The 13523-nt window shown below is 45.1% G+C and overlaps 1 protein-coding gene across 2 annotated transcripts in view; it reads left to right on the forward strand.

Moving 5' to 3' along the window:
- The window catches only part of TTC12 (tetratricopeptide repeat domain 12), a 51023-nt gene extending 38548 nt beyond the window's left edge, over positions 1 to 12475 (forward strand). For both annotated transcript variants that reach the window (XM_011926762.1, XM_011926763.1), the window contains exons 17-22: positions 5280 to 5378; positions 5854 to 5922; positions 8280 to 8381; positions 9916 to 10015; positions 10919 to 11144; positions 12308 to 12475. In XM_011926762.1, coding sequence (XP_011782152.1) covers positions 5280 to 5378; positions 5854 to 5922; positions 8280 to 8381; positions 9916 to 10015; positions 10919 to 11144; positions 12308 to 12383 — 672 coding nt within the window. In that variant the 3' untranslated portion in view covers positions 12384 to 12475. The remainder of the gene's footprint in view (positions 1 to 5279; positions 5379 to 5853; positions 5923 to 8279; positions 8382 to 9915; positions 10016 to 10918; positions 11145 to 12307) is intronic.
- Positions 12476 to 13523: the final 1048 nt, after the last annotated feature.

Here is a 13523-nt window from a genome sequence, read left to right on the forward strand (position 1 = left end):
CCTGTCCATGAGCACAGAATACTTTTCCATTTGTTTGTGTCATCTCTGATTTCTTTGAGCTGTGTTTTGTAGTTCTTCTTGTGGAGATCTTTCACTTCCCTGGTTAGCTGTATTCCTAGGTATTTTCTTTTGGTGGCAATTATAAATGGGATTGCATTTCTGATTTGGCTCTTGGTTTGACTGTTGTTGGTATATAAGAATGCTAGTGACTTTTGTATGTTGATTTTATATCCTGAGACATTGCTGAAGTTGTTAATTAGCTTCAGGAGCCTTTGGGCCAAGACTGTGGTTTTTTCTAGATACAGGATCATGCCGTCTATAAACAGAGGTAGTTTGACTTTTTTTCTTCCTATATAGATGCCCTTTATTTTCTCTCTTGCCTGATTGCCATGGCCAGGACTTCTAATGCTATGTTGAATAGGAGTGGTGGGAGAGGGCATCCTTGTCTTGTGCTGGTTTTCAGGGGGAGGGCTTCCAGCTTTTGCCCATACGTATGATGTTGGCCATGGGTCTGTCATAGATGGCTCTTATTACTTTGAGATATGTTCCTTTAGTACCTAGTTTATTGAGAGTTTTTAACATGTAGAGGTGTTGAATTTTATCAAAAGCCTCTTCTGCATCTATTGAGATAATCACATGGTTTTTGTTCTTAGTTCTGTTTATGTGATGAATCACATTTACCTATTTGCATGTGTTGAACCAACCTTGCATCCCAGAGATAAAGCCTACTTCATTGTGATGGATAAGCTTTTTGATGTGCTGCTAGATTTGGTTTGCCAGTATTTTGTTGAGGATTTTTGCATCAGTGTTAATCAAGAATATTGGCCTGAAGTTTTCTCTTTTTTGTTGTGTCTCTGCCAGGTTTTTGAATCAGGACAATGCTGATCTCATAGAATGAGTTAGGAAGGAGTCCCTCTTCCTTGATATTTTGGAATAGTTTTAGCAGGAATAGTACCACTTCTTCTTTGTACATCTGGTAGAATTCAGCTGTGAATCCAGCTGATCCTGGGCTTTTGTTAGTTGGTAGGCTATTTATTACTGACTCAATTTCAGAGCTCATTATTGGTTTGTTCAGAGATTCAATTTTTTCCTGGTTCAGCCTTTGGATGGTGTATGTGTCTAGAAATTTATTCATTTTTTCTCAATTTTCTAGTTTATGGGCAGAGAGGTGTTCATAATATTCTCTGATGGTTGTTTGTATTTCTGTGGGGTCATTGGTGATATCCCCTTGTTGTTTCTGATTGTGTCTATTTGCATTTTCTGTCTTTCCTTTTTTTTAGTCTAACCAGTGGTCTACCTATTTTATTAATTTTTTCAAGAAACCAGCTTTAGGATTTATTGATCTTTGGAATGGGTTTTTGTGTCTCAGTCTCCTTCAGTTCAGCTCTGATTTTTGTTATTTCTTGTCTTCTGCTAGCTTTGGGATTTGTTCGCTCTTAGTTCTCTAGTTGTTTTACTTGTCGTGGTAGGTTGTTAACATGAGATATTTCTAACTTTTTAATTAGCAATATCTGTTAGGGCATTTAGTGTTATCAATTTCCCTCTTAACACTATCTTACCTGTGTCCCAGAGATTCTGGTATGTTGTATCTTTGTTCACATTAGTTTCAAAGAACTTGTTGGCTTCTGCCTTAATTGGTTTATTTACCCAAAAGTCATTCTGGATCAAGTTATTCATTTTCCATGTAGTTATACAGTTTTGAGTTCATTTCTTGGTCTTAATTTCCAATTTGAGTGTTAAGGTTTCAGTTATTTTGCATTTGCTAAGGACTGTTTTACTTCCAAATATGATTGATTTTAGACTATGCACTATGTGGCAATGAGAAAAATGTGTTTTCTCTTGTTTTCATTTGGAGAAATCTGTGTATGTACATCAGGCCCATTTGATCCAGTGCTAAGTTCAGGTCCTTCATGAATATCTTCACTGATTTTCTATGTCAGTGATCTAATATTGCCAGTGGGGTGGTAAAGTCTCCTGCTATTATTGAGTGTCAGACTAAGTCCCTTTGAAGGTGTCTGAGAACTTGCTTTATGAATCTGGATGTTTCTGTGTTCGTTGCATAAATATTTAGGATAGTTAGATCTTCTTGTTCAATTGAACCCTTTGCCAATATGTGTAATGCCCTTCTTTGTCTTTTTTGGTCTTTGTTGGTTTAAAGCCTGTTTCATCTAAAACTAAGATTGCAACCCCTGCTTTTTTTCTGTTTTCCATTTGCTTGGTAGATCTTTCTCCAACCTGTTATTTTGCCTATGTATGTCATTGCTTGTGAGATGGGTCTCTTGAAGATAGCATACCAGTGGATCTTGGTTCTTTATCCAGCTTGCCACGCTGTGTCTTGGGACATTTTGGCCCATTTACATTCAAGGTTAGTATTGCTATGTGTAGATTTGATCCTGTCATCATGATGTTAGATGGTTATTTTGCTGACTTATTTATGTGGTTGCTTTATAGTGACACTGGTCTGTGTACTTCAATGTGTGTTTGTAGAAGCTGGTAATGGTCTTTCCTTTCCATATTTAGTGCTTTCTTTAGGAGCTCTTGCACTATAGGTCTGATGGTAATGAATTTCCTCATCATTTGCTTATTTTTCCTTTACTTATGAAGTTTAATTTGGCTGGAAATGAAATTCTGGGTTGGAATTTATTTTCTATAAGAATGTTGAATATTGGCCTCCAGTCTCTTCTGGGTTGTAGAGTTTCTGCTGAGAGGTCTGCTGTTAGTCTGATGGGCTTTCCTTTGTAAGTGACCTGACCTTTCTCTCTAGTTACCTTTAATATTTTTTCTTTCATTTTGACCTTGGAGAATTTGATGATTCTGTGTCTTGGAGGTGATCTTCTTATGAAGTATCTTACTGGGGTTCTCTGCATTTCCCAAATTTGAATGTTGGCCTCTCTATCTGGGTTGGGGAAGTTCTCATGGATGATATCCTGAAATATATTTTCCAAATTGGTTCCATTCTTCTCATCTCTTTCAGGGACACCAATTAGATGTAGATTGGGGCTCTTTACATAATTCTGTATTTCTCAGAGGTTTTGCTCATTCCTTTTTATTCTTTTTTTATCTATTCTTGTCTGACTGTCTTATTTCGGAAAGCCTGTCTTCAGGCTCTGAGATTCTTTCCTCTGATTGGTCTATTCTGCTATTAACACTTGTGATTGCATTATGAAATTCTAGTAGTGTGGTTTTTCAGCTCTATCAGGTTGGTTATGTTCTTTTCTGTATTGACTATTTTGCCTGTCAGCTCCTTCATTGTTTTATTATGATTTTTGGCTTTCTTGATGTATGTTTCAATGCACTCCTGTAGCTCAATGAACTTCATTTCTATTCATATTCTGAATTCTATTTGTGTCATTTCAGCCGTGTCAGCCTGGTTTAGAGCCCTTTCTGGAGGGGTGTTGTGGTTGTTTGAAGGAAAGAAGGCATTCTGGCTTTTTGAATTATCAGGTTTATCATGTGGATTCTTTCTTATCTTTGTTGATTTCTCTACTGTCAGTCGTTGAGATTGCTGACCTTTGGATAAATTTGTTTCTTTTATCTTATTTGATGACCTTGAGGGTTTTATTGTGGTATAAGGTGGATTCAGCTGACTGGCTTTATTTCTAGAAGATTTTAGGGGGTCAGTATTCAGCTCCCAATTTCTGGACTGGATGCTCTAACTCTCAGGGACTTGTATTGGGCCTTGACTTTGTTTTCTGGCTCCTCTAGGTTAAGAATACACTGCAATGGGGGAGCCAAGGTGATCCCAAACCTTTGGTCACTACACTCCAATGGATAGTGTTAGCCCAAGAATTTCATAATGTGGTAATAACGGGACCTTAGCTTGTTCACGCATGCCAACAGCAGCGGAAGACCTGTGGCAGGGTGCTAGCAGGTGTCAGGGTACCTGCCTCCCTGTGGGTGTTTGCCACAATGGCAGAGGCAACACAACTGGGGGAGAGGGTCCCTGCTGATGACTGTGTGTGTGGTCATGCTGAAGATTGTGCCTTCTCTGTGCCTCGCAAGCAGAGGAGGTTGCTCCTAGAGGGAGAAAGATCCACTGTACTCTATGTCATGCTAGCACAAGGGCAAGTTGCTGGTAGGGGTGGGGCTGGCTGGCTCTATGCCCATCAATACTCCATCTGCAATGGTGATCAGCAGGAAGAGGAGGGGCAGGACTGCACTCCCATGCTCTGGCAGGGCAAGGAAAGCAAAACCTGCCTCATCAGACACTCACCAGCAAAGTGATGTGGGGAGTTGCCTTGGGCCCAGGGGAAGCTGTGGTGTGGAGAGGGAGCATGTGGGCTGGTACATGGTGATAGGGGTACCCTGCTGGTGCTTTCCACTGGTCAGGCATGGTCTGCCAGTGCAGAAGCTATGGTGTGGGTCCCCAGGGCCCACGAGACTGCTCAGCAAGCAGGTGTGACCAGGCTGGGGCCCCAGGAGAGTCCAGCAGAGCAAGGGGTCCTCAAGTTGGACTGGCCCTGTTTGATGGGCAAGACCACCCTGCAGAGTTCAGGTCTGATGACTTCCCGAGGGCTAAAGTCTCCTATGGGACTTATTTGAGCCTAGGAGGATGGCTATCCCTGGCCATGCTCCACTACAGATGCTTCCACGCCCAACCTTCTGGGTTCCACATCAACTGGCTTGCCACCCCTACCACTTCTCTAAGCAGCTCTCCCTGACAACTCGCTGATTGTCTGTGGTGGTCAGGGGATTTCTCCTGCCAGGGTTCCAGAGGCCTATGATGAGATTAGGTTGCTCTTTGCCACTTCAATTCACCCATTCCTCAAGAGCCTTTGGGGGCCAAGAACAAGCCTTGGTACATAGGAGCCCCATGCAGGGTTCCCAGTTACTCCCCTCCACTCCGCTTCTGCATCTTTCCTCCATCTTCTCTCAGTGTCTTCCCTTTGAAGGTCTGTTAGGAGCATGTCAGTCATCTCTGTTCCTTAGTGGGAGCTGTTCCACCTGGCTGCATCTAGTTAGCCATCTTGCCTGATCCTGATTTGAAGGATTTTTCTGATGGAGTTGAATGATCACCCGTCTCAGCAGCTCACTCTTCACTTTCAACCCAGGGCCAACCTGATCCATAGTCCCATGGCAGAGGCACCAGAGACTCCTTCCAAGTCTCCTGGACCAACACTAACTCATGGAACTGGTCTCTGATCCTCCAAAACCATTTAGGTTCATGACATTGGCAATTTAGGGAGTGTGGGAACTCTGAGACACTAGTCCAAGGGAAAAGATGACCATAAAAACTGTAAGGCAGAAAGGTCATTGGTTACCTTGTTTTGTTTTCCAAGGCCAGGTGTGAGGAGGATGTGGACCTGTTCAGAGAGGTTATCTACACACTCCTGGGACTCATGATGAACCTGTGTCTTCAGGCTCCCTTTGTCTCTGAGGTACAGCTTTCTTGTCTCCCTGCCTGGAACCCTGGAACAACCTGTACACATTCTGTGACATAAAACCATTCTCGTGTTCACGAAGAGACAGAAGCATGTGCACTCACACAGTGGCCATGGAATGGGAAAAGGCTGGAGGGATGCACTCTCCCTTTGCTCTGCTGAGGGGTGAATGCATCACTTAGTCATGTATTCACTCAGAAAACAGACTGGATATCCAAGGTGTGCTGAGCAGGGTATGAGGTGCTGTGTTTACAAAGTCAAGTGAAAGGTGGTTCCTGCTATCAGGGTAATACCCTGGAGTTAGGGGAGACAGACATGGGGAGGAATAAGAGCAGTAAAAGTTGGTGTTGTGAGGGAACCTGGGCACAGTGTCATGGTGCTAAAAAGGAGAGGGTGCTCAGAAGAAGCTCTGCTGAGAATTCAGATTGTCAGAAAAGTAAAATCTCCTGCTCACCTCTCCCCATTGTTGTAGGTTTGGGCTGTGGAGGTGAGCAGAAGGTGCCTATCTTTACTAAACAGCCAGGATGGAGGAATCCTGACAGTAAGTTTCTCCCAGGGAAATCCAGAAGCAACTTTCACTGTTCTTGTTTTGTTTTGTTTTGTTATCAGTGTAATCTTTTTCAAGTTGCCACCTTTGAGAATCTGCTGAGTCTCTGAGATACGGTATGGATATACTATTCGAATAATGCACACAAGCACAGAAACACCAAGTTTTGTCTGCAGTTTCAGGGATTTGGTGGCCTCCTTGCCATGTCTGTCACCTGTGGATCCCCTAGAGTCCAGGAACCCAACTTAAGAATCCCCCTTCTGTATGGTCTGAAATTTAAGCAGCTTAGAGGATATAATCGATCTGATTTGTCCTATTTCAAAATATCCTGTGCAAATTGGACAGATTAAGTGTCCGACTTATTTAGAATCCCTTTTTTCCACAGGAAAAAAAAAAAAAAGCCAGGCCCGTATTAAGCCAGTGATCCTAGAGGTTGTTTGTGCATAATAGTTTTAGCCTCTTTTTAAAATACATGCTGAAATGACTTTCTCAATTCTGTGTCTGCCATTTGAATAAGGAAACTGAGAAAGCCCTATATGTCAGCACAGTGCATCAGGAAAAGAATATTAGTGTGATTCAAGAGGCTATTTGCCATCACCCTAGAAAGTGTTCTTCACTCATGTTAAGTGATCACCCCTGTTTTTCTCCCTGTCAGGGCAGGGCCCTAATGCCTAGAGAAGCAATTAGGGCCACGTCTAGGGTGGATCTGGGAAACCAACCTTTCAAGGGTTGCAGACTGAGGACTGGCTCCACAGTTTAAAAAAGGTTCTGAGTAGATCCAACATACCCTGTTTGGGGGTAGCACTCTCTAAACGTCCCCAAAGTCAATTCAGACAGGATAGGGTGAAGGTTTTGTGCGTGTGCATTTTCACGGATGGGGCATCATAGCTTTCATCAGATCCTCCAAAGAGGTCCATGACCCCCAAAGTGGTAAGCACCACCGTTCTCAGATGGTCCAGACCTAAAGATGGGCCTACACTAGTCCCTGAGTAAACCTTTAGGAGAGCTCTTGGGCCGGATTTTCCCAGCATTCCGTGTGTGCCACAATTGGGTGCTTCCCAGCTTGCTGGGCAGCAGCTTCACCATGGGCATCTGGTCCCAGCACAGTCTCCACTGTCCTGGGCCTGAAAGGGGGTCTGTGGTGTCAACTGTAGCAAAATTCTAGGATCTTTAGGAAGCAGATTAGGGAAGCAAGATTGATAATACACAAGTTTATCTTTTCTCCCTCTGGAGTCCTCCTTAAAATGAGATGAAAGCCATTGGGGGGAACAAAATAAATAGAGACCTACATTGACGGTGAACAGGCAATGGTTACCAATAGGTAAGTAATTTTAACAAGTTTCCTGAAGATGGAGAGCAGCTGCTAGGGTGGTAATTAATGAGGTAGGGCTGAGGAAACCTTCGTATAGAGTACAGACGGAGGAACACATAGCTGGTCAGTGGCAGATTTGCCTTATAATGAAAAGTTCAAGATTTCAGAACTCCTGATACAACAGAGAGCAGAGGTACAAGGCAGTGGAGCTGCGTTTGCTGGCAGGCATCTATCCTCCAGGCATAAAATCAGAACACTTTCATCTTTAAAGAACTGAAACTGGAGAAAACATTTTTCTTTCTGGTATATGGGAGTGCCACCTCTCTACCTTTCCATACTTCCCATAAACATAGCATACCCAAACATATTTTGTTGCTTTTTTTGTACATGTGGTTGGGCAGGTAAGGGTCAACCAGACATTGCAGGAAAGCTACACACATAAATAGGAAAACCAAGATAAACATAAAAATTGATCCAAAAGAAATAGAGATGATACAGGAAACAGAAGAAAAAATAGTAACTATCATTTGTATCCTGAGAAAGATTAAAGATAGTTATATCCATAAAAGACTAACAGCTTGCCATTTATTTTCAAAAAAAAGAGAGAGAGAGAGAGAAGAGCTGGGAAATAAAGTAAATGAACTATCCCAGAAACTAGAACAAAAGACAGAAGAAAAGATAAAGATAAATGACACAGAAGACCAATCCAGAAAATCAAACACCCCCTAATAAAGGGCCTGCTGATATCAGAGCTCTGGGAGGAATCACAAGGGAGAACTTCCTTTCTCAGAGTTGAACTGGTTGATCCTGTGTGAAGCTGAGATAATATGAGCCTCTGCATGGCAAGGGGCTATGACTGCAGCTCTGTGACAGTTTTATTAAAAAGAATAGTGCTTGCTATTATTTGGCCATCCTATTTTTTATATTTTGCTTCCAATGTTAATGATTGCTTTTGCCTCACCAAACTTCCTGTTAACTTTTAAAGGTTGTCAGCATTTCTGAAAAGGACATTTAATTATCCTCTTTCTGCTGTATTCAGAGAGCTGCTGGTGTTCTGAGCCGGACCCTTTCTTCCTCTCTGAAAATTGTTGAGGAGGCCTTGCAAGCAGGAGTGGCAAAGAAAATGATGAAATTCCTGAAGGTAAGATCACTTTATTGGTTACAACCCTGAAATGTACAGAAGTCTCCTATTTTATTCGAGGAACAGAATTAAGGTGGGTTTTGTTTGGTTAATGTGCTGCCATTTCTTCCTTGCTAGATTTTAAATTTCTTGGATAGGGATTTGCTTCTGCCTGTCTACCCAGACCATACTCTGAACACCAATAATAGATCGTTCAATAAATAAGAAAATTGTTCATTAGATACATCTATGACACTTTGGGAGGCCGAGGCGGGTGGATCACGAGGTCAGGAGATCGAGACCATCCTGGCTAACATGGTGAAACCCCGTCTCTACTAAAAATACAAAAAAATTAGCCAGGCGTGGTGACAGGCACCTGTGGTCCCAACTACTTGGGAGGCTGAGGCAGGAGAATGGCGTGAACCCGGGAGGCAGAGCTTGCAGTGAGCCGAGATCGTGCCACTGCACTTGAGCCTGGGCGACGGAGCAAGACTCCATCTCAAAAAAAAAAAAAAAAAAAAAGACTGCTTACCCCTCAAGCCTGACTTTAAAATATATGGCCTCTGTTCTTGATAAAAATGATCTGAGTGGCTTTCGGGCACATTGTTTTGCTCAGGTTTTGCTACTCATCTATGAGACATGTAGCCTGCAGAATTACCATGTGACCAAAGGATATTGGGATTTCCCTGTGAAATGAGTGCAGTGAATCTAAGCAAGCCGGTAGAGCAGCTATCTGGATTCACCTGCAAGGGTGAAGGAGATTATTATATCAGGTTGCCATCTCAGAATCCCACCTATGATGTGTGTGCCCATGAGGTCCACACACCCATGTTGGTGTGGCGACACATGGCTTTTATTCATAAAGCCTCAGGCTGAGTGGGGCAAGGAAGCATGCTCTGTGGGCTACTGCTGGGGCAGGGGTAACACCGAGGGGGCAGCACAGGGGGTCTTAAGTTTAGGCTGCCACTTGAACAATGACTGTCATTCATTATGACTTTTGCAAACCCACCAAAAGCTCCTGATGGCATGCATACCTGTGCATCATGCATGCATACATGCACACATGCCTTTTAAAGACCCCACATGGGAGATTGCAAGGGCGGTGTTTGACAGTTGTCGCCTCTTAAAATGATCTAGGTTCCTGAGGTTCCTCATGCAGGACTGTCAGCCTAACAGTCTTGGCAAGTCAGTCCTCATTCTCAAATGGGAAAATGACATGGGAGGGGCTTTTCCTCCCTTTTTGGTAGGTCTGCCATTCATCAGCATCATTCTCTTCTCAGCCACTTGCTCATAAAGCCTTCTGGAGGCAATTACTCAGGTGTACATGACGGGTCTACGTTCCTGTCAGGGGTGTGGGCTGGGTTAGAGAGGCTGCGGGTGACACTATTCCAGCAGGGACCATGCCTGCTCACCAGGAAGCATATGCCATTCTCCATAGAACTCTCTTTTCAGAGTTTAGGAAGCCACTAGCACTATAATAACTGCTCGCTGTGGTTTGTGGTCGAGAGCAATCATAGCACTGATTTTATTTTTCTGATTTCATTCTGAAATCTAGACAGGAGGCGAGACTGCATCACGTTATGCTATAAAGATACTAGCTATCTGCACGAATAGTTATCACGAAGCTCGGGAAGAAGTAATAAGACTGGATAAAAGTAAGTGATGATTTCCTTAAGGGAGCCCTCATCCCAGAGGTTCATCCACCCTTGAAGCTGCAAAGGGAACTGTGGTCGAGGAGGAACTTAGCAGCAATGCTGTTAACCTCTCCCAGACTTCAGCAATGTTTATGGAAGATGTTTCGCGTCAGATCTGAAAGCATTTAATTCGCCTTTTGGTTGCACACAGGTAGGATGCCCAGACTGGAGACCCAGCTGACAGACAGCTCAAAGATAACAGGGCCAAAGCTAGGAAACTCCCTCCTCCCACCAAGTTCAGTTCTCTGCCTTCACAGGAGGGGGGGAAACACCTTCAACATTTAGTGAACAAGGGAAATATCAGAGTCGGAGCCTAGCTTTAGTCCAGTAACTTAAACCAGCTGTAGTTATTCACAGCAGGCTTCCCAGGAGAGGCAGCCTGCTAATGTCCTTCTTACCAACTCCCTGGAATGCGCAGAAGGTGAACTAAAGGAGGCTCCACCATGGAAGCTGGAGCCTTTCTCCTGGATCCTGTTTCATACCCTGCAGGTATAGGTTGCCAGCACATTGCCTCCCACCTGGGGGCTGTCAGATGGGACCTCTCACCCTGGTGCAGTGAGAGGTTAAGAACAGGGGCTTTCAAGAAGACAGACCCGTTTGACACATGGCATTCATTCATCTAACAACTGTTGTGCTGGACACTGTTCTGGGAAGCCTAGATACTTCAGAGATTCAGCAAGGAGTTGAGGAGGTTCATATGCATTCGGTAAATGTTTGCTGATGAGTCAGTGAACAAGTTCTGCTGCAGAGTTATTGGGGAAGCTCAGTGTCCACTGACACCTCCTTGCGCCCCTCATGTCCTGTTGCCAGCCTCCTATTTGGGGATTAAAAGGAGCTGTTGCTTGTTCTCTTCCTTCCCTGCAGAGTTGAGCATTATGATGAAGCTGCTCAGCTCAGAGGATGAGGTTCTGGTGGGCAACGCTGCCCTCTGCCTTGGTAACTGCATGGAGGTGCCCAACGTTGCGTCTTCCCTGCTAAAGACAGACCTCTTGCAGGTCTTGTTAAGGCTCGCAGGCAGTGACACACAGAAGACGGCTGTGCAGGTGAACGCAGGCATTGCTCTGGGGAAGCTGTGCACAGCTGAGCCCAGGTATGCTGTAGACACGGAGCCAGGCTGACCCAGTGTCGGTCCCATTGCGGAAAGCAGCTGAGCTGAGGCGCTGACTTTTGGCTGGGACTGTGTGCCACACAGGATTCTGTGGGAAGCCCTCATGCTTTCTGTGCAGACCTAGGTTAAGCCCAATAGCTGCTTCTCTGAAGAAAGCCTTTCTAGCGGAAACGGGAGCTTTTGGGCTCCAACCAGAGAGGGAATCAGCTTGTCTGATGGGGACTTGCTGCTCACACTTGCTGCCGTTGCCTTCTCTCCATTCCATTTTCCGCTGTTCTGCATCCCTCTCCCTGTCTCTTTATCCTCCTTCTCCCCCACCCCACTCCACCTCCCCTTCTCTTCCCTCTTTTCTCTCTTCTCCACTCTTCCAGAAACAGACCCCCACTTCATGTTCTTTGCCTCAGCCTAAACAAATGGAGGGATGGCCAGCGAGGGTCACATGTTCATGCAGGAGAAAACAGTGGAGAAGCAGAGACACAGAACAGCACGTCAAGGCCCCCAGTGAGCGAGGGCAAGAGGTGTGGGCTGTAACTGTGCCCGTGGCTTCTCTGTGAAGCTCAGACCTCCACTCTGCTCTGCTCCTGTTCTGATGTGCAGGTGCTCCTCATTGCACGTGCTTCTGGGGGGTGTCCACCTGCGGCTGAGCGAAGGAGCCCTGGCATAGAGCAGGGGTAACCCCAGGAACTGAGTGAGAGAGGCTCCTTCCCTTACATCTACATGCCTTTAATTCCTCCTCTGTAGATTGAGGGGGTTGGCCTCGATAATATCTAAGGTCCTTTCAAGTTCCGTCTGGTTGTTCAAATGGAAGGAATAGTTAAAATCTTTCTTCTATAGAAAGCAAGCGCATTAGCTAGGATGACTTCAAAGTGGCAACCTGTGGGGGAAGTTCTCAAGAGCAAGGTCCTGTCTGATCAGCCTGACACACCTGCCACCTGCAGCAAGTGTTTTCAGTGCTTTGTGGGCCTCCCTGAGGGTCTTACTTACCCCTGTGATCTTTAGGGTACCCCAATGCCACAGCCACTTCCTGTTCCACCCAGTGATAGGACTGACGTTCTCAGCTTCCATCTGAGAGGGTGTTGGCTCTGGGTTCCAGAAGCCTGAACCGTGGCACTTACGTCCTGGGTTGTTTGTTTTGATTGTGACAGGTTTGCTGCTCAACTGAGAAAGCTTCATGGCCTAGAAATTCTCAACTCTACAATGAAATACATCAGTGACTCTTGAGAGATACGGTGTCTGTGTGCATTTGGGGAACACACAAATGCACACTATGGGTGGTTCCTATGCTAATAAAGACCTTTGATATATCCACTTCAGAATCAAATATTCATTGTCAGAGTGTTTGCATGTCGGGTTTTCATGGGTAACAAGAGAGTGGGCATTAGGCTGGCTGCTGTGGTGGACTCTGTGTACTGGCTTACTCAACTTCCATTGTACCCTCCTCTGAATGTTCCTTCCTGTTCTGTAGAAGAGAGAAACCACCTCACTAAAAGCCACATTGCCCAGACTCCCGTGTAGCAACAATTCTAGATGGGAACTTTTGGCCAATCTAATGCCGCTTCCTACCCCTTTTGCTATTTTCTGCTGGCAGTATGCTGGGAACATCAGATTTGTTGGTAGCAGGATTTCAGCATCCATTTTCCAGCTGTGGAGTGCTGAGAGAGTTGCGTTGGCGTCATTAGTGGCCTGCAGCAGACTCCTGGCCTGCAGCCACTGTGTGTGCTCTTAAATTCAGTGGGGTGAGTGGTAGGTGGTGTCTCCCCTGTTAGGAAAGCTCTGCGTGAATCCTTCTGGGAATCATTCCTGGGGGTCCCTCCTGGCACCCTCCTCCAGCCCATCTGGTGGTGCTATAGGCACCCTGTTCCATGGGTTAGATTGTTCTCTGCTTAAGGTGCCAAAGCACAGGCTTCTCTTTCTGCAGTGAACCCTGACTGATGCAAATGTGTTCATTTCCCTAACCCACCTTGTACTCTCACCCCATCCCCAGAGGCAGTGCTGCCTTCCAGTTGCCCCAGGGTTGCTCTAAACCAGGGTCACCTGTGGACTGCAGGTCCCTAAGTGAGAAGTCCAGTAAGTGGCACTACTCTCTGGCTCCTCCTTACAATCACATAATCATTTTAGAATAGGAGGCAGGTACAGTGAATGTCATAGTACAGTGAATGTCAGGAGTCCCAGACCAAAGTTCCAAAGACTCTTGGTCCTACCCTGCTACCTGCCAGCCGTGTGACTTTGGGCAAGTTGCTTAACCTCTCTGAGCTGTGGCTACTGCTTCTGGAAACACTAATACCTGCCCAACCTACCTCCTCCATTGTTGTAAAGGTTAAATGAAGTTTTGGAGGTGAAGGCACTTTGGGAATTATAAAG

Source organism: Colobus angolensis, unplaced genomic scaffold (assembly GCF_000951035.1).
Source record: "Colobus angolensis palliatus isolate OR3802 unplaced genomic scaffold, Cang.pa_1.0 Scaffold7, whole genome shotgun sequence".
Taxonomy (NCBI): Eukaryota; Metazoa; Chordata; class Mammalia; order Primates; family Cercopithecidae; genus Colobus; species Colobus angolensis.